Raw genomic sequence first — 26,288 nt, 5'->3', positions numbered from 1 at the left:
TTCACCATGGACTTCAATTCTCCTCACCATGGACTTCAATTCTCCTGAACTGTGAGAAAATAGATTTCTGTTGTTTAAGCCCACCAAGCCTATGGAACTTTGTTATGGCAGTCCTAGCAAACTAATATACTACCCTAAAACAAATGCTTAAAAAAATTATGATTAATCAACAAAAATTACCAAATAATGAAAAATATCTGGGAACTCAAAAGAAGATCCACTAGACCAAATGCCCAGCACTAAAACAAAATATAATACAGAAAATAGTGAAGACATCATTTCTAAAAAATTAATTCCTACTGCCAGTCAGATTTCAAGAGGCTGCCACGTTACTAAAACATAACAGACTCATGAAAAACAAGAGTTCAAGAACAAGAAAGCTTGTAAATGAAAACTATGTGTCCAAAAACATGCAGCTATAGTGAACAGAAGGACAGAAAGTATTACATCCAATATTAGTTAATTCAACACTAGCCTGGGGATTCTCTCTACTTAGGAAAAAATGGTAAGTAGATGTAAGTTATAAGGAAAAAAGACACAAGAACAATCAATTCTAGAGAATCTAATATGCATATATGAACACTACCAGAAGGAAAGAGCAAAGACAGAAATAATAATCATCATATAAGAAAATTTCCCCAGCTCGGTACATTTTCCAGGTATGAAGGGCTTATCTGGTAGCCTTAGGAGAGGGGAGAAAATGAAGCATATAAAGACTCATACATAAAAAATACCAATTCCTGGGGTGCCTGGGTGGCTCAATCGGTTAAGTGTCTGACTCTTGGTTTCAGCTCAGGTCATGATATTGTGGGTCGTGACACTGAGCCCCACGCTCCGAGCTTACAGTAGAATCTGCCTGAAGATTCTCTCCCTCTGTCCCTCTACCTACTCATGCACATGCTCACTCCCTAAAATACATAAATAAATCTGTACCAAAAAAAAAAAGCCCTAATTTTTGAGTCTCAAAATTCATACACACACACACACACACACACACACACACTCTTCACAAATATTAGATGAGAGAAAGAAGGAGTAAGCATGAAATGTAAACAGATGGGAGTAGGCAAATAACACATTACCTACAAACTAAAGAAGGTAAAACTGTTGAGACCTCTGGGTGGCTCAGTCGGTTGAGCATCCAACTCTTGATTTCGGTTCAGGTCATGATCTCAAGGTCCTGAGATCAAGCAGACCCCACACTCAGTGGACAGTCTGCCTACAATTCTCTCTCTCCCTCTCCCTCTGCACCTCCCCTCCACTTCTCCCTCTCTTCAAAAAAAAAAAAAAAAGAAAGTAAAACTGTTATCAACTCTTCATCTGTAATACTAAACACTACAAGCTACAAGATAACAGAATAAAGACCAAATTATGAAAGAAAAAGACAAGGCAATAATTCTACACAGAATTCAATTCACACAAACTATACTTACCTGGCAAGGACAAAAGAAAGTCATTTTCAAATATACAAGGAATCAGAAAGCAAAATTTACTAATTAGGTGCAGGGGAAATCACTCGGGATCATTAAGGCAAACCACAAGGGAATTAGGGCAAAGATGGCTGAAAAAAGAAGAAGGAACACTAAGAACCAAATGGTAAACGTAATAGTTAAGTCTAAATAATTGTTCTTGTAGCTGTGAAGTTTAACACAATTGTCAAGAATAAGATGCATATTTTTAAAACTTATAATAAACTGGAATTAAAATTTCAAATTATTTAATAAAAAAAATACAAGGAAACAAATGAAAATGTAAACACAGTGGTCCAAAACCTTTGGGATACAGCAAAAGCAGTCCTAAGAGAGAAGTATACAGCAATACAGGCCTACCTCAAAAAGCAAGAAAAATCTCAAATAAACAACCTAAAGGAGCTAGAAAAAAATACAACAACCAAAACCCAAACCCAGCAAAAGGAAGGAAAAAATAAAGATTAGAGCAGAAATAAATGATGTGGAAACTAAAAAAACAAAAACAAAAAAACAGGTCGATGAAACAAGGAGCTGGTTCTTTGAAAAAATTAATAAAATTAATAAATCTCTAGCCAGACTTATCAAAAAGAAACGAGAAAGGGTGCAAATAAATAAAATCACAAATGAGATAGTAGAAATAACAACTAACATCACAGAAATACAAACAATCATAAAAGAATATTATGAAAAACTGTGTGCCAACAAACTGGACAACCTGGAAGAAATGGATAAATTCCTAGAAACATATAAACTACCAAAACTGAAACAGGAAGAAATAGAAAACTTGAACAGATCAATAACCAGCAAATAAATTGAATCAGTAATCAAAAAGATGGCTTCACAAACAAATTCTACCGAATATTTAAGGAAGACTTAATACCTGTTCTTAAACTCTTCCAAAAAAACAGAAAAGGAAGGAAAGCTTCCAAATTCATTCTATGAGGCCATCATTTCCAATACCCAAACCAGATAAAGACACAACTAAAAGAGAACTACAGGCCAATATCCCTGATGAACACAGAGGCAAAAATTCTCAAAAAAATACTAACAAACCGAATTGAACAATACGTTAAAAAAAATCAATTCCCCACAATCAAGTGGGATTTATTCCTGGCTTGCAAGGGTGGTTCAATATTCACAAATCAATCAGGATACATCATATTAATAAAAGAAAGGATAAGAGGCAGAAAAAGTATTTATTTTATTTTTTTTAAAGATTTTTATTTATTTACTTGACAGACACAGACAGCCAGCGAGAGAGAGAAAACAAGCAGGTGGGCTCCTAGTGGAGGAGCCTGATGTGGGGCTCAATCCAAGAACGCTGGGATCACGCCCTGAGCCGAAGGCAGATGCTTAATGACTGCGCCACCCAGGCGCCCCAGAAAAAGCATTTAACAAAGTACAACAGCCGTTCATAAGAAAAACCCTCAACAGAGTAGGATTAGAAGGCACATACCTCAACATAATAAAGGCTACATAGGAAAACGCACCGCAAAAAAAATTTACCATCCTCAGTGGGGAAAACCTGAGAGCTTTTCCTCCATGGTCAGGAGTAAGACAGGGATGTTCACTCTCACCACTGTTATTCAACATAATACTGGAAGCCCGAGCCACAGCAATCAGACAACAAAAATAAATAAAAGGTATCCAAATCAGCAAGGAAGGAGTAAAACTTTCCCTATTTGCAGAGGGCATGATACTATATATAGAAAAACAGAAAGACCCCACCAAAAAACAAGTCTGGTAAAGTTGCAGGATACAAGATCAATGTACAGAAATCTGTTGCATTTCTATACAATAATAAAGCAGCTGAAAGAGAAATTAAGGAATCAATCCTTTTCACAATTGCACCAAAAACAATAAGACACCTAAGAATAAACCTAACCAAAGAGGTAAAAAGACCTGTACTATATAAACTATAAAACACTAATAAAAGAAATTGAAGCAGATACAAAGAAATGGAAAAACATTCCATGCTCATGGATTCGAAGAACAAACACCGTTAAAATGTCTATACCACCCAAAGCAATCTACACATTCAATGCAGTTCCTATCAATATACCAACAGCATTTTTCACAGAGCTAAAACAAACATCCTACAATTTGAATGGAACCACAAAATATCCAAATAGCCACAGCAAACCAGAGGCATCACAATTTTGGACTTCAAATTGTATTACAAAGCTGCAGTCATCAAGACAGTAAGGATACTGGCACAAAAACAGACACACTGATCAATGAAACAACAGAATACCCAGAAATGAACCCACAATTATATGGTCAATTAATCTTCAACAACACAGGAAAGAATGTCCAATGGGAAAAGAATTCTCTTCAACAAATGGTGTTGGGAAAACTGGACACCCACATGCAGAAGAATGAAACTGGACCATCTTCCTATGCCATACACAAAAATAAATTCAAAATGGATTAAAGACCTAAATGTGAGTCCTGACACCATAAAAATCCTAGAAGAGAACACAGGCAGTAACTTTTTGGACATCGGCTGTAGTAACTTCTTTCTGGGTATGTCTCCTGAGGTAAGGGAAAGAAAAGCGAAAACAAATTATTGGGACTACACCAAAATAAAAAGCTTCTGCACAGAGAAGGAAACATTCAACAAAACTAAAAGGCAACCTTGGAATGGGAGAAGATATTTGAAAATGACGTATCTGATAAAGGGTTAGTATCTAAAATATATAAAGAACTTATAAAACTCAACACCCAAAAAATGAATAGTCCCATTGAAAAATGGGCAGAAGACATGAATAGACATTTTTCCAAAGAAGACACACAGACAGCCAACAGGCACATGAAAAGATGCTCAACACCACTCATCTCCAGGGAAATACAAATCAAAACTACAATGAGGTTATCACCTTACACCTGTCAGAATGGCTAAAATTAACAACACAAGAAACAACAGGTGTTGGCGAGGATGTGGAGAAAAGGGAATCCTCTTGCACTGTTGGTAGGAATGAAAATTGGTGTAGCCACTCTGGAGAACAGTATGGAGTTTCCTCAAAAAGTTAAAAATAGAGCTACCCTATGATTCTGCAATCACATTAGTAGGTATTTACCCAAAGGATACAAAAATGCTAATTCAAAGGGATACACGCACCCTGATGTTTATAGCAGCATTATTTACAATAGCCAAATTATGGAAGCAGCCCAAGTATCCATCGACTGATGAATGGATAAAAAACAGGTAGTGTATATATACAATGGAATATTACTCAACCATCAAAAAGAATGAAATCCTGCCATTTGCAATGACATGCATGGAACTAGAGAGTATTATGAAGAAAAGTCAGTCAGAGAAAGACAAATACCACATGATTTCACTCATATGTGGAATTTAAGAAACAAGACAAATGAGCAAAGGAAGGGAAAAAAGAGGCAAAACAAGAAACAGACTCTTAATTACAGCAAACACACCGATGGTGACCAGAGGGGAGGTGGGCAGGGGGATGGGTGAAATAGGTGATGGGGATGAAGAGGGCACCTGTCATGATGAGCACCAGGTGTTGTATGGAAGTGAATCACTATATTGTAACCTGAAACTAATATTACACTGTATGTTAACTGGAAAGTAAAGAAAAACTTAAATTTTTTTTCAAATTATTTCAACAAAATCTGAGAAGTGAGATGAGGGGTCAAAACATGCTCAACTTATTATCTTAGCCTAGGCAGAAATAACCCATAACATTTTTTTTTTAATTATTTAAAAATACAGATTTAACATGTTTCTTAAATTGAATAACATGAACAGAACAGAAATAATGGTGGGGGGTTATTTTCATAACAAAAGCATTGCCTCAAAGGCAACTTTTTCCTCCTTATTTAGACATAAAATGATGGTATGTCTACACTTAGTGGCTTCTTAGATTCAATAAAATATGGTAATGATACAGACAACAAAAACAGAAATGACCACAATTTATCCAATGCTCATTGTATTACCTACTTTACATCATTTAAACGGTCCTAGGAGACTACACCTAGGTTTGAATCTACTGACTGACGATCTAATCATGGTGAAAGTAGTCAACCCGTGTGCCTCAGTTTCCACATTTACAAAATAAGAATAATTTGGTACTGCTGTGGTAATAAAAGAATTAACTATACATGAATCCCTTCAACAGTGTCTGGCACATGAAAAGCACCCAAATTTTTATTAATGTTCACAACAATTCTATGAGGTTGATACAAATAGTCATGTTTTCTTAATGGGGAAAAAAACATCACTGCAAAACATCACAACTAGTCATGTTTTCTTAATGGGGAAAAAAATCACTGCAAAACATCAGGAACAAAACTGATACTGAAATTCAGGACTATTTGACTACAAAGCCAATGTTTGTAACAACTATCTCAAAATGCCTCATTCTGTGATTCCTAACTATTCTAAAACATTAAGAAATATCAAATTTCACAATTCAAATAATCAGCTTATAATAATAACCCCTACTATCAAAATTAGTAAAAATAACATAAAAGGAAAACTAAAAGCCATATGCATACAGAAATGAAGATATAAATTCAAAATAAAATATTAACAAATTTGGTAGTATATTAAAGGAAATACTATGATCAATAGGAGTCATTCAAAGAATCAAGAATGGTCCAACACTAAGAAATGAATTAAGACAATTCATGTCATTAACAAGTAAAAGAAAAAAATCTTATCACCTCAAAGGATGTTGAAAGTTATTACATTTCTAATTTAAAAATAAAAGCAAACATACAAGACAGAACCCCTGACTAAACTCTGAATGGAAGGATACTTGTTAAAGATGATACTCTCATCTGAACTGCAGGAAGTCAGGATTTTAAATGGAAAAACAAGAAAACTAGCTTCCAGTGCTTTTATCAAAGTTCTGAAATTCTATTTCGAGAGGACAAATAAGATCTAATATAATACTGAGGAGAAAAAGCAAAAGTAATCATCATTTGCATATAACTATCTTTCCAGATGACCCAATTTAAAAAATTAGATTTAATGACAGGAGTTTAGAAAATTGGCATTCTAGCACCAACAGAAAGCCTGAAAACATAAAGAAAAAAGATTCAATACACAACTGGAAGAAAAATTTTTTAGACCTTAAGGACCCATGCATAACAACTGCACAGAGGAATTTACTGAAGAGCTAAATGAAACTTGAATAGAGAAATATCCAATATTTTAGGACGAGATGACTCAACATTATAAAGATATTAATCATACCTGATTTACCAATACATTTAGTTAAATTTATATCAAAATTCCAAAAAAGATCTATAAGTTTATGATGAATTTTGGGAAAATGTTTGTTTCTCTTAAGCTTTAAACCTGACACAATGATTCTAAATTTAACAACAACAAAGAAATGTTAAGAATGAAGAGCTAACTTTTTAATGACTAATAAAAAAAAAGACCTACTCTGTCACATACTAGGTATTCACTACTTATCTGCTATCTGCATGAGTTACTGAAAACTATAATTCTAAGAGTATGATACTAATTCCAGGAAAATAACAGAAAAATCAATGGAACAGATTTGAGAGTAAAAAACAGACTTATTTTATAAGAGAGAAGTTAATATATAATAAATGTATCATTTCAAATTAGTGGGAAAAGATTAATTTATTCAATATATTATAAACAACTATCTGAAGACCTAAGGAAAGTTAGAAGTCTATTTACAACCATACGCAAAAATAAATTCCAGAAAGATTAAAGACATGCATAAAAAATAAAACTGAGCAAGTACTCACAGTAAATACAGACATACATTGTTATGATTTTGGGGTGAAGAAGGATTTTCAATGAATTACGGCATGAATATTAAGTTACGAGAGAAAAACCTGATGGACTTTGTTAGATAACAATACTCAAAACTTACCCATAGCAAATATAAACAAAGGAAAAAGCAAATACGAAACTAAGAGAAAAACATGAACAGACTTATTAAAAGATCTTAAAGAAATCAATATGCCAAAAGAAAAATGGGAAATGATGCCAACAATCAATTCACTTAAAAATACAAATGGCCAAAAATATATGAAAAAATATACCAATTCACTAGAAAACAAATGTATAAAAATAAAAGCAATGAAAAAAATCTGTTTATCAAACACAGTGTCAGACTATAAAGAATGAGAATCGTACTGTTGAAAACCAGGTGACAGACGAGTCATTGCAACGAAAATGTAATTTGTTAATCTTTCTATAGAGAAATTCAGCAATATATATCTCACTTCAAGCATCTATATCCTTTAAAGTAACAATTTTGTTTACAGTAATTCATCTTTTTTTTTTTTTTAAAGATTTTATTTATTTATTCGACAGAGATAGAGACAGCCAGCGAGAGAGGGAACACAAGCAGGAGGAGTGGGAGAGGAAGAAGCAGGCTCATAGCGGAGGAGCCTGATGTGGGGCTCGATCCCATAACGCCTGGATCACGCCCTGAGCCGAAGGCAGACACTTAACCGCTGTGCCACCCAGGCGCCCCTACAGCAATTCATCTTAAGAAAAATTCTGGTAAGTATGCAATACGCTTTGAACAAAGATTACCGGTACGGCACTATTCAACAGGGGAAAAAAAGACATAAATGTCCCTCTACTGACAAATAAATAAATACACGTTAAATCCATACAAATATATATTAAAATTAAGAGACCATTAAAATGTATATATTTACTGACATCCAACTATACCTATATTAGTAAATGAAAAAAGCAGAATGTATTCTATGAGCCTACTTTAATAAAACTATTTCTTTTAAAAGTATGTAACAAAAATCTGGGAAACTATATACAACAAAATATAACACAGAGTCTCTTTTAAAAAAAAGGATGATTTTTCTCTCACTTTTTTTGCTTGCCCATATTCTTGAAATCTTATTTTCTAAATCTGCTTTTTTTTCTAGAACTTAAAAAAAAAAAAAAAAGACATTACTAACTACTGAAATACAAAGATTATCCACACATGGTAAATGGGGGAGCTGGTTCTAAAATATCATGTAAAATATTATGGTTCCATTCTTTTAAGAGTGTGTGCATATATATATATATATTTTTTTACATATATATTTATTTAAAAATATATTTTTTAAAAACCTGTTATATTGCAAAACTCTAGAGTATAACAAAATCTCTGGAATAAACACAAACTCCAAAATATATCAAAATTTCAACAGTGTTTAATCTCAAGAGGTGTGCCATGGAGGATTTCCTGCATTTTTAAATTTTCTCACAATGAGAAAATGTTATTTTTACATTAAACACACATACTTAAGTTGTATACTTAAGATCTATATTCATCATGTCAATAAAAATATGCTACAGAAGTTTACATGATAAAAAAGGTAGGAAAATGGGTTCAGCAGTCAATAGAGATTTAATAACCATTTAATTCAAAAGAGCTTCATGGCACAAAACACTCACAAAGTTAAAGACACTGGTTTCTCATGTAACTATAAATAACCTATCTTATTAATACCAGTACTCACCCCATATCTTTCAGCCACAATGTCTTCAAAATTCCTATTCTGTTTCTCAGCTTGTTCCTTCATTCTTTGGTAAGACTTCCTCAGCCAGCTTAATCCACCATCTTCTACTACTGAAACTAAATTCCAATACTAAATGTCAGTTATACATTTCATGTGGTTAGAACACAATCAATATTTATTGCTTCTATAATAATTTCTAAAGTATAAATTAGATATTTTTCCCAGAACATATAAGAATCCTAAGTGTATTTAAAATTCAACATATTAAAAAAAAATAAAATTCAACATATTATTTATTTATTTTTATTTTTTAAAAAAGATTTTTTTGTAAGACAGAAAGCACGAACAGGAAGGGCAAGGACAGAGGGAGAAGGAGAGAATCTCAAGCAGACTCTGTGTTGAGCACAGAGCCCGACACAGGGCTCAATCCCATGACCCTGAGATCACCACCTGAGCTAAAACCAAGAGTTGGATGCTTAATCGACTGCACCACCCAGGTGCCCCTCAACGTATTATTTATATACCTATATATGCAAGGTACAGATTTTAGGGACTGAGGAAGGCAAAAATAAATAAAACTATCCTCAAAAAAACTGCAATCTAAGAGTATGAGGATAAGAGTATGTAAGTAATAACAATAAGGATAATATATAACAACAATAAAAAATATAAATAATTATAGAAAAATGAGAGAGATGAATTATTTCTAAATGGAAGGTCAGGGAACATTTTACAGACCAGGCTTAAAACAATGTGTGGGATTTCTATAAACAAAGATAAGAACAGGCAGGACATTCTCAGAAATAAAGAATAAAAGTACACACATAGCAGGGGAAAAGCTACCTCAAATACACCATGAAGAACAAATAAGGAAATTACAGATGATAATACTGAAATGTATAGCAAAATAAATTATTCTATGCAGTCATAATTACCAACTATGAAAATCTGAATGCCTTCAACAAACTTTGTTAAGCGCCTGTATTTCCTTCTACACACATCACACTTTTAATATGCATAAAGAAATCTAATCAATTACTTAAGCCAAAACCCTGTTCCTGATTTTCCTTGTCCAAAAATAGGATTGCTTTGGATCACCACAGTTCTATAATCAACAAAAATACACAAAGACCACAAAAGGCATGTATGGGAAAGTCCGCAGTAACACCAGCTTAGAAAACAATCCAAGAGTTCACCATCAGTAAAACGGGTCTATAGCATAAATTATGATATATTCGTAAAATAGACTTATACAGCAATGAAAATCAATGACTACACCTCTACACAACAACATGGATGACTGAAAATGTGACCGCAAGCAGCAGGAACCAAAAGGGAGCATAGTACTCACCACATGATTCCAGGAAAAACCGACTTTGGTGCTAGAAAGCAGAACAGCGGTCACCCTTCTGACAAGAGCATAGAGACTAGAAGGGCCACAAAGGGAGCGTTTTGCGATGCTAATAATGTTCTGTTTCTTAAAAGGTGTGCTGATGACATGGAGATTTTCACTTTGGGAAAATGATCAGTCTGTACAGTTAATGGCTTGTGTACTTTTCTGCATGTGTTAAATATTAATAAAAAGTTGAAAGGAAAAAAAGATTTTTCAATCCTCTAATTCCAGTCTCATTCAAATCTCAAAAGTTTGTCCTTGAGCAATCCAAATCTTTTAAGATAATGAGTCTTTCTTTACAGGTCTAAAATATTTTGTACTTCAAAACCTAGATCTCTAGGTAACTCAATGATTCACTTTTCTTTCAAGTTTATTTTGCACTTGATCTCTTTTTCTTATTTTATATAGTCTATGAGTTCAAAATTAACAATGCAATCAGTGAAGAAAGTTAGTCTAAATCCCCAATTTACACAAAGAGAAACCCACTGCTTTTAATACCTATGTTAATATCCCAGCTACACAAGTTCAGAGTTATCTATGAAAATGATAAAATGCTGATGGGCAGAATGAAGATTTTCTGAACACCACCAATACATCAACTTAGTTCAGAGAAAAAAAATCTCAAAGAAAAAGGAAGACTTTTATTCTTCTGTGTTAACATTTATCGAGGAAATCAAACAAGAATAAAAATTTTCAGTGAATTCAGTTATGAGTAAAATTCACAATCTTAGAAATATTTATATAATAATATCTTTAGTTGGTTATATGTTCTATTTCAATAGTCTCATTAATCTTATAATTAGAGATACAATACTAAAATATTTTTAACAGGAAAAATCATCAGATTTTTAAAAGCAAATAAAAAAATAACAATTTGCAGCACCATTCATCATGAAATTCACTCTAACAAATATTTAGTAAATATTTACTACTATGAATATGAAAATGTGTTAAACATAGTAGGAAGTAAAAACATGAATAAAACATAGTCCCTATCCACTATGATGACATAAAGATATATCAAGTAAGTACAGTAAACTCACAGTATACCTTTAATATATACCTATATCTGAAGCAAAAACTTAAGAGACTAAAAGTATATGTTTCCCATCATAATTAAAGGTTATACTGTTAGACACAAAATACGTCCAAATGAATCCAGGCTGCATTCCCCATTTTTCTCAGAAGATAAATAATAAAAAAAATAGCAATAAACTAAATATCAGGAGACCTAGATATTAGTCTTGTTCCTCCTACAAACTAGCTGTAAGATCTTAATCAAATCTCTGACTTCCCTGGACCTTTGCTTCGGTAATACAGGGCAGTTGGTAAAAGCCACTTGTGAAATTTCTTCCAATTCAAAATAGTCTAAAAGAGAAAGCCAAAAAATAGAGGAAAAAATATACATAGACAGAACAGAAGTACATCAGAACAGTCTGTAGGCAATAATTTCTACTAACTACGGAGCAGCAAATACAGTCTCATAGTGAAGAGTCCAAAGTAACTAAACCTGGACGAGCTGTCAGAAGACCTGGGTTCTAGCACCACTCATATGACCACAAGCAAACTAGCAGTGCCTCCCAGCCTTAGTTTCCCGAGCTATAAATTTAGGACAATCACACTGAAGTTGCTATCTTCACATGGCTGCTGGGAAAATGAGCTCACATGTTAATGTGCCATGTAAACTTTAAAATTATACAAATATTCCCATTACTAAAATATGGTTTAAAATAATTCTGTATGAATGCTGAGAACACTTTACTTAGTTGTACACTTAATTTTTCCTAAGGAGAAAAGATCAAGATTAACGAATTAATTTTTGAAAATATGGCACCTCAATCATTACAAAAAAAAAAAAAACACCTGTTCATAAAATCTTCCCAAAACATTTCATCATAAGGACTCAAGTATTTGACAGTCATCATTATTAAGTCTTTTCTGTTTCCCAGGTATCGAGCTAAAAGCTCTTCTCATTGAATCCTCACAATACCTACATGAGCCCAGTACCGTGATTATTGCCTCTCACAAATGAGTAAATTGGGGAGGCGCGGGCTGCAGGACAACAGCGCTACGCAGAGCTGCCACGGGGTGATTTGTGATGGCACTAAGGCGGCAACTGATGAACTTTCCTTGCACGACTTCTCTGGAAAGGGACAGGCAGGTGGTGAGCAGTGCTGGCCACCGGGCCCCACCCGGAGAGGGGTACCCAGTTCCAGTGCACATGGTGCCACCACGCCGGGCTCCAGGACCGGCTGCAGTCCGTCAGGGCCGTGCTCTTCTCCACACTCTCACACTCCCAGATAACGTGGTTTGGGAAGCTCCCTCCCTAGCACTTACAACGACCTTTTACTTTGTACATCCTGTGGGATTCCCACTGGTTTCCATTCATATTCTACCCAGGCTGCCGTGGCTGCTTTGAGAGGTCACTTCTGCCTTTCCGGTGACAAAATGGAGTGTTAACTCTTAAAAAAAAAGCCACAGTAAACGCATCTGAGATGGATATTCACAATTTCTCAGAAAAGGCCGCAGAGCTGAAGGAAAAGAGAAGGCTGATGCTTACTTGCTGAAATTCATGGACAAAGATTCTGGAGGGTAAGTGCTGACCAGCCCATGCCAGGAAACTGACCCAGAATCAAAGCTTACGTATCAGGGTCAGGCCCCACCGCTTTCTTCAACAACAGGCACTATCCGATCCACTCTCAAGCAAGATGGGCTCCAAGAACAGAAGGGAAATGTGCTTTACTATGATTACCTCTGGGCTGATTTTCTGAGTGATTTGTGAAGCTGTTTCTAGACAATGTGAAACTAACCAGCCTTCGGTCCAGCCTTTAGAGCTATTTGCCTCAAGAACCTGTTGCAGCTTGTCAATTTCATAAGTACTTATTTCTGAAAATATCTTTTACTGTAAATTTAGGTTAAGAGGCAATATCCCATGAATGCTCTGATATAAAGGTGCATGGTTGTTATGAAAATAGAATTGTATTTAATGCTGACTACTATTATTCCTACATGGAGTGCGTGTTATGTGAAGACTGAGAAACCATTTTTTTCTTACATAAAATACAGGTGCGTACGTATTTTGTAGGTAATATTCAATAGCTTAACTGGATAATATAAAATTTATCTTTCTCGTTTCATTTCTAAACTGAGTTTAACCAGGTAATAATGAAAAGAATGATAAAACAACACACATTCACCAAAATGCTGTTTTTTTCAAATTCTGCTTTACAGAGTACTTTGGCTCGGTAACTTATCACATTATTCACTTAGTAAAGGTATAGTACTAGCTTCTGGGGATAAAAGGTAAGCAGAAGCAGCCACTCTCTACCCATACATAGCAGAAAAACTCATTGGAGATTGGCGTTCCAAAAGCATGTGAATACATGTGAAATCTCTACTGTAGTCAGGGTCTTGAAGCCAAGGGACACAGAGCTACCAGCACATGGAGCAGCTCACAGCCTGGTCTGGGGGTCAGGAAAGGCCCCTCCGAGGAAGCTGCAGCAGTGCTCACTCTGAAAAACAAGTAGGAGTTAGCCAGGTAATGGAGGGGGAACCTGTGCAAAGGCCCTGTGTGCCCCGTAAACAAAGGCCTGCAGGAGGAGCACCCACTGCCAGCCATCAGAGTGCACAAGGGCTGCCTGGCCTCCCAAAGGCTGTTTGTTTCTACCCCAGAAACCACGGGATACCCTGAAGAATTTTAGAGGAGGAGGCCTATGCCAGGATTGGTCTTACTTTCTGAGAACCCCGCTATGGTTGTCTTGTGGAGAACCGGTTAGAGGGGCAGCAAGCAGACCACAGAGGGGCTGGCAAGGGCACAATCAGGAGATCACGTGGCCCAGGCGTGGTGCACAGAGAAGCGGACTTGGTTCAGATGTAGCTAGCAGACTTTTTCTATTCTCTCCATTCTTTCCATTTTATGCTGCATAAAGGACATTTCCCATTAAAAATATTTTAAGCAAGAAACTTCTGCTTTACTTTATGCTTTTGAGTCGCAAAATTTGCTTCCATAAGCAAGGATGAAACCTCTGGCAACAAACAGTACCAGAAAAACTCTTCCTTCTATCCCTAAAAAATGAGCCTTAATAAGTTAATACCACATTGAATCATTCTGGGGTTTTGACTGTGTGTGGATATGTCCTTATGCAGCTATTTTCCTTAACCTCTGGATGTGCCAATTTGGCAGAACATTAAATGCTTGAACTTGACATCAAATTAAGCTGGCTGGTTTTAAACAGATTTTTTTCAAATACAAATTACATGCTCACTCTAGAAAAAAATCCGATGTAGATGTATGACAAAATGAAGGGTGAAAGTCCATCTTTGAGAGGCACAGAAGAGCATGCTAGGAAGTGAGCGGGCTCTGGAGCCCAGCCATTTGGATTCTAATTGTGGTTTGGATACTTACTAGCCATGAACTTGAAGAATTTACTTAAACTCTTCTTGTAAAGTAGGAATTAAAAACTAGAGCTGTAACTCTTAACTCCAGAGAACACACTGATGGTCAGCAGAGGGGAGGTGGGGGGGATAGGGGAACAGGTGACGGCGATGAAGGAGGGCACCTGTCATGATGAGCACCGGGTGTTGTATGGAAGTGGTGAGTCACTAAACTGTACACCTTTAACTGAGATTACACTACGTTAAATAACTGGAATTTAAGTAAAAACGTTTAAAAAAATGCATAAACTGAACTCAGAGAGGTTAAGAAACTTTCCCAAAATCACAAAGCTACTAAGTGGAAATGCCAAAATTCTAATCCCAAGCAGCCTAACTCCAAACTCTGAGTCCTCAACTCGACCACTCTGTCACCGCTGCACAGCTCCTTCATACTCAAGCGGTAACACTGTTAGGTGGCTAACCAGCTCAGCCCTACCACTCGTCTAAACACAACGACTGCACTATCTGCATATGCAGTCAAACCTGCAGATCACCTAAAACTTAATGTCAACTCTGGGATCGGAACCTCTGACAGACAGAAGCTGTCATTTTTCCTCCTTCTAACTAAGAATAATATGGGAAAGGGAGGTGGTGAAAGCCTGACATGAAAGGGAAAAGAAAAAAGGCTCTCTAAAAGCTTTATATTAGGTCATTTTTCTCATCGTGTCTTAGATTATGCTGTTTCGGCCCGCTGAAAGATACTACCTACAGTACAACTTCAAGTCTTCCACAGTCAAGAAGTTGAGAACCTATTGGCTGCAAATACCCAAAGATTCAGTTTGTCAATTCTCAGTGTTCCCCACAGGTTAATTTACTAACTGTCCTCTGACAACAGTGCGGCAAAAGCCTGGATCAAAAAATTGGGTCAACATAGTAATGGTTCCATGAGCTAACCTACAGCCCTAAACTTTTGCTTTTAAATTACTAAAAAATCATCTCAAAGAGATTCTTGTGTGACGACAGTGACTGTGTTACAACCCAGCAGAGACATTTCTCCCATGCTGAAAAGCAATAAAGACAATGCTACAATTACTAATAGCTTCGGCAAAACCACTAAAGAAAAAACATAAACAATCCCCCAGGGTGGTTCTACGGATATCTCCACATAAAACATAAAAAGAATTTTTATGAATGGCCAAAATAAAAATAAATAATACAACAAAAAGCAGGAAAATATTCTGATGAACCTGTAAAAGGAAAAGATAACATAATAACTGACAATGCCATTATCTCTGCTGTGGGTTAGCCGCAGTTACATAAACTGTTCATGGACTAGTCACCGCAACACCTAATTGGCATATAAATATTTTTAAAATTAGGGTATCAAGTGTGATTACGTGACACTTAAATATTTTATCTCCATCTGCTGGAAAATAACAGCACTATCCTAAGGTAAATAACAAATTTTATGAATGCTGGCAAAGTAGGAGTTTCTGAAGATACAAAATCACATCTTTAATATTTATACGTTATTTTCATGAGATCTCAGACTTGATACTTTTTTACATTTTAATACAGAGTTTGTATTAAAATGAATTATTATATCTTCATGGAATCATACTTTGTATTAATCCATCCAAAACAGAAACTCAAATATGGAAACATTATCAAGTATAAAAATATATACAGTTAATCAATTTGCTCCCAAACATAGTTAAAATAATCTTCCCATTTAAATAAGGCCTCAAAAGACTGCACACGTTTTATTTGCTTTGTCGTTACGTTATCTGAACCTTCAGTAATAATCCACAGGTGCTCATAACATGAAACCATATGGATTCCACATCAGATAATCAATAAACTTACAGTTGTTTTGCAAATCCAGAAACAAACACAGAGAGTTCTGGACATGATCAAAACTATAGCACCAAGCAGAAATATTTAATATTTAAATAACCAAATCTTGCCATTGTACTACCTTTGGTCATTCCCTTGGGAATACCAAGTTATAAGACACGCCTGTGGGGGTACAACCAAAATCTAGAGATACCTTTGGTAACTGATGACGCATTACAGTCTTCTGGTGGAAGACCTGTCCCACCATCTTTCCAGTATGGATTCAATTCTCTCTCCAGCAGTCTGGACTAGAACGAAACATTTTCAAAGATCATAATTTAAAAATAACCTCACCATAAAATATGTTAATAAATAATATATCTGAGACTTGGTTAACAGTTACAACCCTGGACAAATATTTAAAACACTCCTAAGAGACCCTCTTCTGCAACTTGCAAAAAATAACATCTAAATTAACATTCATGCCTACTATCAATCAGAAATGCTCTAGATGCAGAAGGCCTAATAAACAGTCAATATGCCTAACTCAGCCCTTGATAGCTTATGACATAGTGAGGAACAGAGACAATAAACAAGTAACTGACAAGGGCTCTGAGGACAGAAGTGCAGAGTGCTAGAGCCACACACAAATTAAACCTCTTTCGCATTGAAAGATCAGGGACTTTCTAGAGGCAGTAATACGTGCAGCCTCAGACCTAAAAAAGGAGCAAGATTTAGCCAAATTCTCTTTGGTGAGGGAAGAAGGCAGAGAGATTTTCCAGGGAAAAGGAATAACAGCATGTTCATAAAACCCTCGAGGAAACAGAAAACTTTCAAGGAACTTAAAATGATCCAGACTGTCTAAAACCTAGAAGTATGAGTGAGTAGTGATAAGAGATTAGGTTGTAGATTCATCAGGGATGAGGGCCAACTACTGTCGGGGTTTTATGCTGGGGCAACGGTGAATCATGAAAGTGACCGGCTTTGAACTACACAAGAGCAAAGTGGGTTCAGAGTGGAGGAAAAACTGAAGAAAAGCAAGATCACAGGCAGAAATCTGGTCAGATGATGGTGGCTACAATTGGAAAAGAGCTGATGGTAACCTCGTCACCATTCAAGCGCCTCCTGTGCTCCGAGCCCTGTGCCAGGCACTGGGGCTCGAAGGAGTAAGCCAGGCAGTCCTTCCCATCAGAGCAATGGCGGCCCGGAGACGAGAGAAAGACAATGGAGCAAGTCCGACAGGGGTGAGTGCTATGAAGGTAAAACATGCTAGAGAGCCACAGACAGGGGCACCTGACTTGACCTCAGAAGGTCAGAAAATGTTTCTCAGAGCTAATACAGTGACTACATGGAGAAGAATGAAAAGAGTTAAATGTTATTTCCTAGTACTATGAACTAACCATACTACTGGAAACAAAAATGGTGGATAAAAAAATTTTTTAAAAGCTTTTAAAAAATATTCATGAGCTGACACAACATTACAGAATCTTCAAAGTATAAAATTTAAGTTCAAGGTTAACATAGAAAGATAAGCAAAACCTAAGGATTTGATTTTTGGTTTGTACCAAAAAAGATTCCATCACCTCCCTTGTTAGACTACCACAAAAACTTCAAGGGTCTATAATCAAGGAATTTCTTCCAGTGGTCTTGTGCACACACTCAAAGAGATACACGCCAGCTTCTCAACAGGATACAAAAGGCTGGACTTACACACTGAGGAGACTTGACAACAGTCTAGACAAACTGTGAGATATTATTTGAAAATATACAACAGTAAAAGGACTGGATATATAAACAACTACCACCAGTCAGTAGGAAAAAGACAACCCTAAAAGAAAAATAAGCAAAACATAAGCAGTTCATACTATAGGAAATCTGAATGACAAAAAAAAACATGGAAAGATCTCTCACAGTAATCAGTCAAATGCATATAAAAACAATGAAATGCTATTTCTCACTTAGCATGACAAAAATTTAAGTTTGACCATATAGCTACTATGAATGGTAGAGAAACATACACTGTTGGTTGGGCACCTGGGTGGCTCAGCAGGTTGAGTCTGCCTTCAAAAGACAATTATCATATGGTTTCACTTATTTGTGGAACATAAGGAATAGCAGGGAGATCATTAGGAGAAAGAACAGAAAAATGAAGGTGGGGTAAATAGAAGGGGGAATGAACCACAAGAGACTATGGACTCTGGGAAACAGACTGAGGGCTTCAGAAGGGAGGGGAGTGGGGGACTGGGATAGGCCGGCGATGGGTATTAAGGAGGGCACGTATTGCACGGAGCCCTGGGTGTTATACGCAAACAATGAATCATTGAACACTACATCAAAAGCTAATGATGTACTGTATGGTGACTAACATATCATTAAAAAAAAAAAAAAGAGTCTGCCTTCAGCTCAGGTCATGATCCCAGCGTCCTGGAATCAAGCCCTGCATTGGGCTCCCTGCTCAGGGGGAGTCTGCTTCAGGATTCTCTCTCTCCCCCACCTTCTGTCCCTACTCCCTCTCTCTCTCTCAAAAAAATAAATCTTAAAAAAAAAAAAAAGAAAGAAACAGACAGACAGACATACACTGTTGGGGCAGTATAAACTTACAATCTCTTTGCAAGTATTTGTAAAAGAAGACAGGTGCATATCTTACAATTGAGCAATTCCACTTCTAGATGTGCACCAGGGAGAAGTCTGCACACACGTGTGAGAAAATACACACACAGAACTTCATTTGGCACTGTTTGTAAATAATGAAAGACAGCAAACAATGCCGATGTCCACAGATTCCCACAAGAAATGGACATCTACCGTATGGCATAGTTAGATGATGGAAAACTATATAGCGATTAAAAGGAATGAACCAAAAATAAAATATATCCATATAAATCAATCTCTAAAACACTCTCAGCCCTTCTAGTCAAAATGGCTTATAAAGGTTCCATTCATCACAATCTCCTTGCTCAGGACAAACAGAAAAGATACACAAAATATAAAACATACTTCAGTTCAAAACAAGATCTTTGTGGACCAGAACAGAACAGAATGCAAAGTGGTAAAGTGACGTGAAACCACAGGCCTTACTGGGCTCTATGTGCAAGCAGAAAGTAACAGCCCTTAGTTCAACTGCGGCAAGCGCTCCAGGAATGGAGCCAGTTCACCAGATGAAGCCAAGGACTGGGGTGGGGACATCTCCGGCTTGTAAAAGAAAGTTGAAAAACCAGTACGCATCTCTATAACGGTCTATAGACTAGGTCTACAGATACATGCCATCGCCCACAGATCACAGCACAGTGTGGGCAGAAGAGGCCCAGACGACAAAGACACAGCCTTGAGCATGTGTTTGCAAACCTTTTTCTGACCTTCACCCGAAGAGAGATTATATGTGTTTGCTTATGTGTGTGTGTGTCTGTGTGTGTGTCCAAAACAGAGGCTTTAGGAAACAAACTGTATCTTTATTACATGTAATACACACTGATACTTTATATTTTTAAGTGCCGATTGCAATAAATCAATTATATGACCTACATTTTGAAAAACACCAGCCTAGAGCACAAAAGATATCCTGAAAAACCCGAGGAGACATAAAATCAACACGCTTCACACTGAAACTTAAGGACCATCATCAGACTTCCTCCCATTATCTTCATTTTATCCCCACCCACATTATAAGAATCAACATATGATTCTAAGGCAAGGTTCATTTATTTCAGTTAAAGAGGAAAAATTTCATAGTACAGATCAAGTTAGACCTTGAAGGATAAACAAAATGCAGACTTACAGAGAGAAAGGGAATTCACTTAGAAAGAACCAGATGAACAAAGATGCAGAGACGGGAATTGCAAAGATACACGAGGGAAGGTGATGAAACTAGTTTGGCTGGGGTACAAATTACCTAAGAGAAAGAATCCAATCCAATGTGTTTGGACTCTATTCATGGCAGCTCTGGGGTGGGGGTGGGGGCCTTTAAAGGAGAAGAATAAATATGCCATCTTTGTTTTCCATCCAAGCTCTGAACAAGTTCAGAAATACAACAAAACCTTAAGGAAATAAAAGACAAAAACGAACTTTATTGCTGATGAAGGCTAAATTGGAAGAGAATTTTTCTTTCAGTAAAAACCAAATGGGCCTATTAACTGAACAGCACAATGAGGCAGACGTTCCCAGGTGTAGTCAGCACCAAGCCAAGCCCACCTCCCCTGACTCCCCACACGGCCTCTACAGGCAGCCTGGTCCATAAGCATGGAAGCACAGGGCTAAGCCACATATGCCCAGTGCATTCTTTCCAAATTTTCCAGAAGAAAATTTACTCCATATCCTCAAGGACAGAATGAGGAAAGAGGGTGGCACAAAATACCACCAGTGGAGATTCTTCCACCAGAAAGGACATTAGAAATGGTTAAGACATTCCCCTTCCCTTGAATCACGAGGACTTCTAAACAGAGTAACACCATGATCAGAGCTGTACTTTTTTTGGAAAGATTAACCTGATATCCGTCATAGGATGCTGGGTGAGAAATGAAGAGCTTACTGAAATTGTTCACACAAGACTGAATTAGGGCCTGAACCCATTCCAGAGGCCGTCCCCAGTTCATCACACACACGAACTCCACTCCAGTACAGATGAGACAACTGAGGCATACAGAAGAGAAGACATACAACTAATAAGGGACACTTCAGCAGGAATGACAAAGATAATATACATGCAAAAGACAAAAACTTTTCATAGGCAACTGAGCAGATCCATGGATGCTGGCTCGAATGAATCAGAGAAGTTCATATAAGGGTTTGTAAGAAAAGATTATGTTAATTAGAAAGATTGGAATTCGGAGCTGGAAAGGTGGTGAGATAGGACAAAATGATTACCATTTCTCAGGAAAATGAATATGGTTTTATGTCATTGTATTTCTAAGAATAACTGGTCACTATTTCCATCTATTAAAGGTATTCAAGGGTTTACTATGTTTTATGGTTTGATATGGAGAACAGACCTAAACAGGATACAAACAAAACAAAAGACCACAAGCCAGGGTTACCCTAACACACCAACACATCAATGCCCACCAATAGCAGAGCAGGATTTCAGAAGCAAGCTTGTCATGGCCTGGATAATCCCAACTTCCAGACCTCACACAGCTCCACTGAGCATGGTCACCCCCCCTCCAGTGCTATGTGTACTCGGCCTCTCCTCTCTGAATACAATGACTCCAACTCCGTCACGTCCCAGAGACAAAGATATGTTCCAGAGCTGAGTCAAGTTGCTCCCAAAACCCCTGCCTTCCAATGTTCCACGTGAGTAGGTGCTTAATTAATAAACCAATACCATGTACCACACCTGCATTTTCAGAATTAAAATTAAATGGGGGGGGGGACACAAAACAACATTGCTGACAGGACTTACGATCACTCTCACCTTTTTCATTTATTTGTCCCTCTATGGTGTGTTCAAGGTAAACTTTTTTTTTTTAAAGATTTTATTTATTTATTTATTTGACAGAGAGACAGCCAGTGAGAGAGGGAACACAGCAGGGGAGTGGGAGAGGAAGAAGCAGGCTCCCAGCGCAGGAGCCCGATGTGGGACTCGATCCCGGAACGCCGGGATCACGCCCTGAGCCGAAGGCAGACGCTTAACGACTGCGCTACCCAGGAGCTCCTCAAGGTAAACTCTTAAAGACAATCTTCTTGTTCACTAATTCTCTCTTCAGCTGTATTCAATCTGTTGTTTACTCATTTACTGAGTTTCTAATTCTAAATCCAATTGTGATATTTTTTACTTCTGTAAGTTCTTGTTGGCACTTTGCCAGATCTGCCTTCATAATAAGATTTTATTTCTTACATTTTTCATTACCTCCTGTTACCATATAAAGCTATTAAGTACTCCAACAGATAAAGGTTTTGTGGGTCTGATTCTACTGTTCATTATTTTAGATGACTGCCATTCATGGACTATCCTTGCATTTTCATGTATTTTGTAATTCTAGATCATAAGCTCTCTTCTGGGAAACCTGTGACACCTAAATTGACAGTGTGACCCTCCAGAAAATACTGGCGTTCACTCCCGCCAAGCACTTCAAAGCACTATCACCACAAGAGTACTTTCAAATAAAATGTCACCTTGCAGAGTTTCAGACCACACATGCAACACAGTTCAAGCCCGAAACCCTTATGAATCCAAGCTGTGAACCAAACTCAATATTCACCCAACTATACATGCCCTGGATTTATCAATCTAGTATAGCATTAAACTGGCTTCTTACAGGAGATTCATCTTTAAGAACTTCTATCACATTTCATAGTTGTTCCCACTAATGGTATTAAATACCGCAAAAGATAATATTTCACAAGTAAAACTGCATTTATATAAATACCTCATTGCTTATTAAAGGTAAATTGAAAGTTACAGCATTTTTAATATTCTTACCTGTTTCAGAGCTTGGGTTTTCTCTTGCTCTGATTTCCTCATAGCTTCCTTGTCAGCTTTGAGTGATGATAAGGACACAGTTTTAACAGACATAAAGTCAACCGTCATCCACTCATCTCTCTGTTTAAAAAAAAAAAAAAAGTTATTTCAATCTAAATTGATTAGAAGTGAACAATAAACACTTGGTAATAACAGCAAGGACTCTGGAGGCATGGAAACCCGGCTCAAATCCTACATTTGCCTATCCTGAAGCAAGTTTTTTAGTCTCTCAATGCCTTCGTCTCTCTCCTATAAAATGGAATAAAATTCCTACCTTTTAGGGCTGTTTTAAGGAGTAAACCAGAGAAAAGACTTGAGGTGCACAGTCCGGTGCCTGACACAGAATAGGCATTCGAACACCAGTTCCTTCCACCTTTCTGCACTGTGGCTAACAGTGCATTCTCACGGCAGCACATGAACGAAAGCCCCAAATTTGTGACCTCTTCAACTCTAAATATTGCTAACAGAAATTATGACATGATGTGGTGAAGGAAAATAAAAACTGACCAAACTCTACTCACTGCAGGAAGCTCAGATACAGGTAACAGTACAGAGCTTCAGTACAGGAGAGGAAAGTGGTGCTTTTCTAGCAACAACTAGAAGGAGGAAACCCTCTGTGGGACCAGAACAGAGGTCAGTACTCCCTTTCTCACAGAAGAGGAACGGAACTCCGAAGACTAAGCAAACAACATCACTGCCAGAATTATTCATACAAGTATACTGTTTTCAAAGTCTAATTTTTCTCCTGAAGCAATTATAACCATCTGTCATTTTAACATTCATCTATTCTTAGCTGTTCACACTTCTTTCTTTAAAATTAGGTGACTTACCTGAATAACTGGGTTGTCTTCTCTTTCTGAATTTTCACCTTTCACCTTCCAGGCCTTTTCTCTGCCAGGTGTCTGGGATGGGACAGCCTCAACCCACTCGTCTTCAGAGCTCTAAGAATATTTAGCATGTAAGTGAAATTCTCAAACTTGCATACTTGCATATAAAAATTCTGTGCTATTAAATGGTAAACTCAGTTTCCTAGAAAAAACACTTAGAGTACACTTCCCCTTTAAACAGCTACATTGAAAATTTGAACAAAGAACATGTAAACCCACTCTTCTGGGATAAGCCCATGAAACACCACAACTGTTGTCAGGCGGAGGGAAAGCGAAAACGAAAGATTAGAACTGACAGCAGAGAACTCACTTCAACACAGAGCTTCGGTTCCTACCAACATTAAGCAATACTGACATCTTTGTTTAACTAGAACAAGGGAAACAACACTCAAGTAAATGATTTTGCCTCTAAGTTTCAAATTTTCAAATTTCCCTGGGTCTAAAAATGCAGAGATCTCAATTAACAGCCAGGCTGGTAAAGCACTTTGTTACTGTGTTTAAATACCGGATTATTAAATCAGCTACAAAGTATTTAGCCAACAACCCCTATGTGCTCAGCATTATGCCAAGTTCTGGGTTCTGTTTTCCACAAATACATCAATCAACTCCTTCTATGTTAAGTACTGTAATAAGTACTTTCGCATATGTTCTCAAGCTGACTCCTTAAAACTACCCTACATAAAATACTATTTGGTTTTAGAGATAAGAAAAGCTTCCCAAAATTAGGTAACTTGCCCAAGTTACATGGTATCCAAGTTGGAGAACCAGAATAGAAATCTAGATCTGTCTGGCTCTATCATCTGGCTCTAGCATCTATCATCTGCACTCTTTGGAGCCGTACAATGTAAGTGTAGGAAAGATCCTGGAAATCACCTCGTACACAACACTTGCTAATGCACAGCAGAGAAAGTTGGAGGCCAAGGGAAGAAAAAGAGGATTTCCTGAATGAGAACAATTTTCCTTCATTCCATAAAGTTCTTGATAATTACTGAACTGACGAACAGCAGTATGTCTGGTAAAAGGTATAATCCATGTGAAGTAAACATATTTGTGCTTTGGCATCTCAAGTGCCAACTGTTTCCCAGTGCAGAGCAGACTTCATTCATTCATTCATTTAGGCCTAGATTTGGATTTACCGAAACATTAGAAATAGCTACTTACATATATAGTTATAATTTTTAAGATAATCACTATAAATACGTTTCTGGCCTACTCATGTTTACATTGTCAAATCAATTTAGAAAAGACTGCACGTGTCAAGATGAACACAGGGTGATGTATGGAAGTGTTGAATCACTGTATTGTACCCCTCAAATTAACATAACACTATGTGCTAACTAACTGGACTTTAAATAAAAACTTTTTAAAAAAATCAATTTAGAGACTTGGTTCCTACCACTTGGTGTTATCCACTAAAAAGGGAGTGTATAATCTGAAAAAGTTAGCACATTCTTTGGGGGAGTGCCAATTTGCTAATATCATGCTAAAAAATGTTTACATTAGTGTTCCACAGGATTCTGTTGAAGGCCTTCTTCCTTTTTTTTTTTTTTTAAGATTTTATTTTTAAGTAATCTCTACCCAGTGTGGGGCTTGAACTTAAAACCACGAGATCAAGAGTCACATGCTGTCCCAAATGAGCCATCCAGGCGCCCCTCGAAGGCCTTCTTCTAAAATTACAAGTTTTCTCTATCCTACAAGATGTTAACCCATCATTGGAAAGTCACTGATCAGGGCCATCAGCTGCTTCACCACCAAAGCTGCAAAGCATCTCCACCCCTGCATAAACCCAACCATCATAACCTTTACAACTTTGGTTGAGCTAGACTCTCCATCACAGCTAGTATTCCTCTTACTGGTCCCTGGTGAGCTCTCTCTTCCACTCCCTTGGCTTACTCCCCTCCCCTTTGAAGCATTTGTAAGTTTTACGCTTACTTGTGTGACTATCTGGTTACTATCTCACAGTAAGTTCTATGAAGACAACAACCACATCTGCTCTTGCCTAGCTTGTATCCTTGCTTAATACCTTAGCAGAGGTGATGCTCATCATCTTCTTAAACATCATTCCCCACACAGTCAGCAAATGGATCTCTCCTCCTCCTTGATCAATAAAAATGAAGCCACTTTAGCTTCCTACCCAAGCTCCAACAAAACTATTTATGCCTGTGACTATCCTTACCTCCTGTTAACTCTTTCTCTTCAAGGCAGGTCCTTCTCCACAGATCTTGGCCCCAACCACTCCTGTTCCTCTAGGACCCTGCACCATCAATTGTCTCCTTCTCTTGTAGCTTCAGCCAAAGCTCTCTACTGGTCTAGAAATATCCTCAAGTATTCCCCATCGTGTGTGTGTGTGTGTGTGTGTGTGTGTCTGTGTCTGTGTGTGA

General features: G+C 37.1%; 1 protein-coding gene across 8 annotated transcripts in view; it reads right to left on the bottom strand.

The window, feature by feature from the left end:
- The window catches only part of CWF19L2 (CWF19 like cell cycle control factor 2), a 145,927-nt gene that overhangs the window by 81,988 nt on the left and 37,651 nt on the right, over window positions 1–26,288 (bottom strand). For all 8 annotated transcript variants that reach the window (XM_087868483.1, XM_087868484.1, XM_087868485.1 and 5 more), the window contains 4 exons: window positions 23,851–23,961; window positions 22,982–23,101; window positions 16,781–16,874; window positions 8,964–9,079 (listed from right to left, as the gene is read on the bottom strand). In XM_087868483.1, the coding sequence (XP_087724609.1) occupies window positions 8,964–9,079; window positions 16,781–16,874; window positions 22,982–23,101; window positions 23,851–23,961 (441 nt within the window). The remainder of the gene's footprint in view (window positions 1–8,963; window positions 9,080–16,780; window positions 16,875–22,981; window positions 23,102–23,850; window positions 23,962–26,288) is intronic.

This window comes from Ursus americanus, chromosome 16, assembly GCF_024610735.1.
Source record: "Ursus americanus isolate L20-20 chromosome 16, mUrsAme1.1.p, whole genome shotgun sequence".
In the NCBI taxonomy this organism is placed as follows: Eukaryota; Metazoa; Chordata; class Mammalia; order Carnivora; family Ursidae; genus Ursus; species Ursus americanus.
Note: the sequence above shows the minus strand (reverse complement) of the source record. Positions and strands in the feature narration are given on the sequence as shown.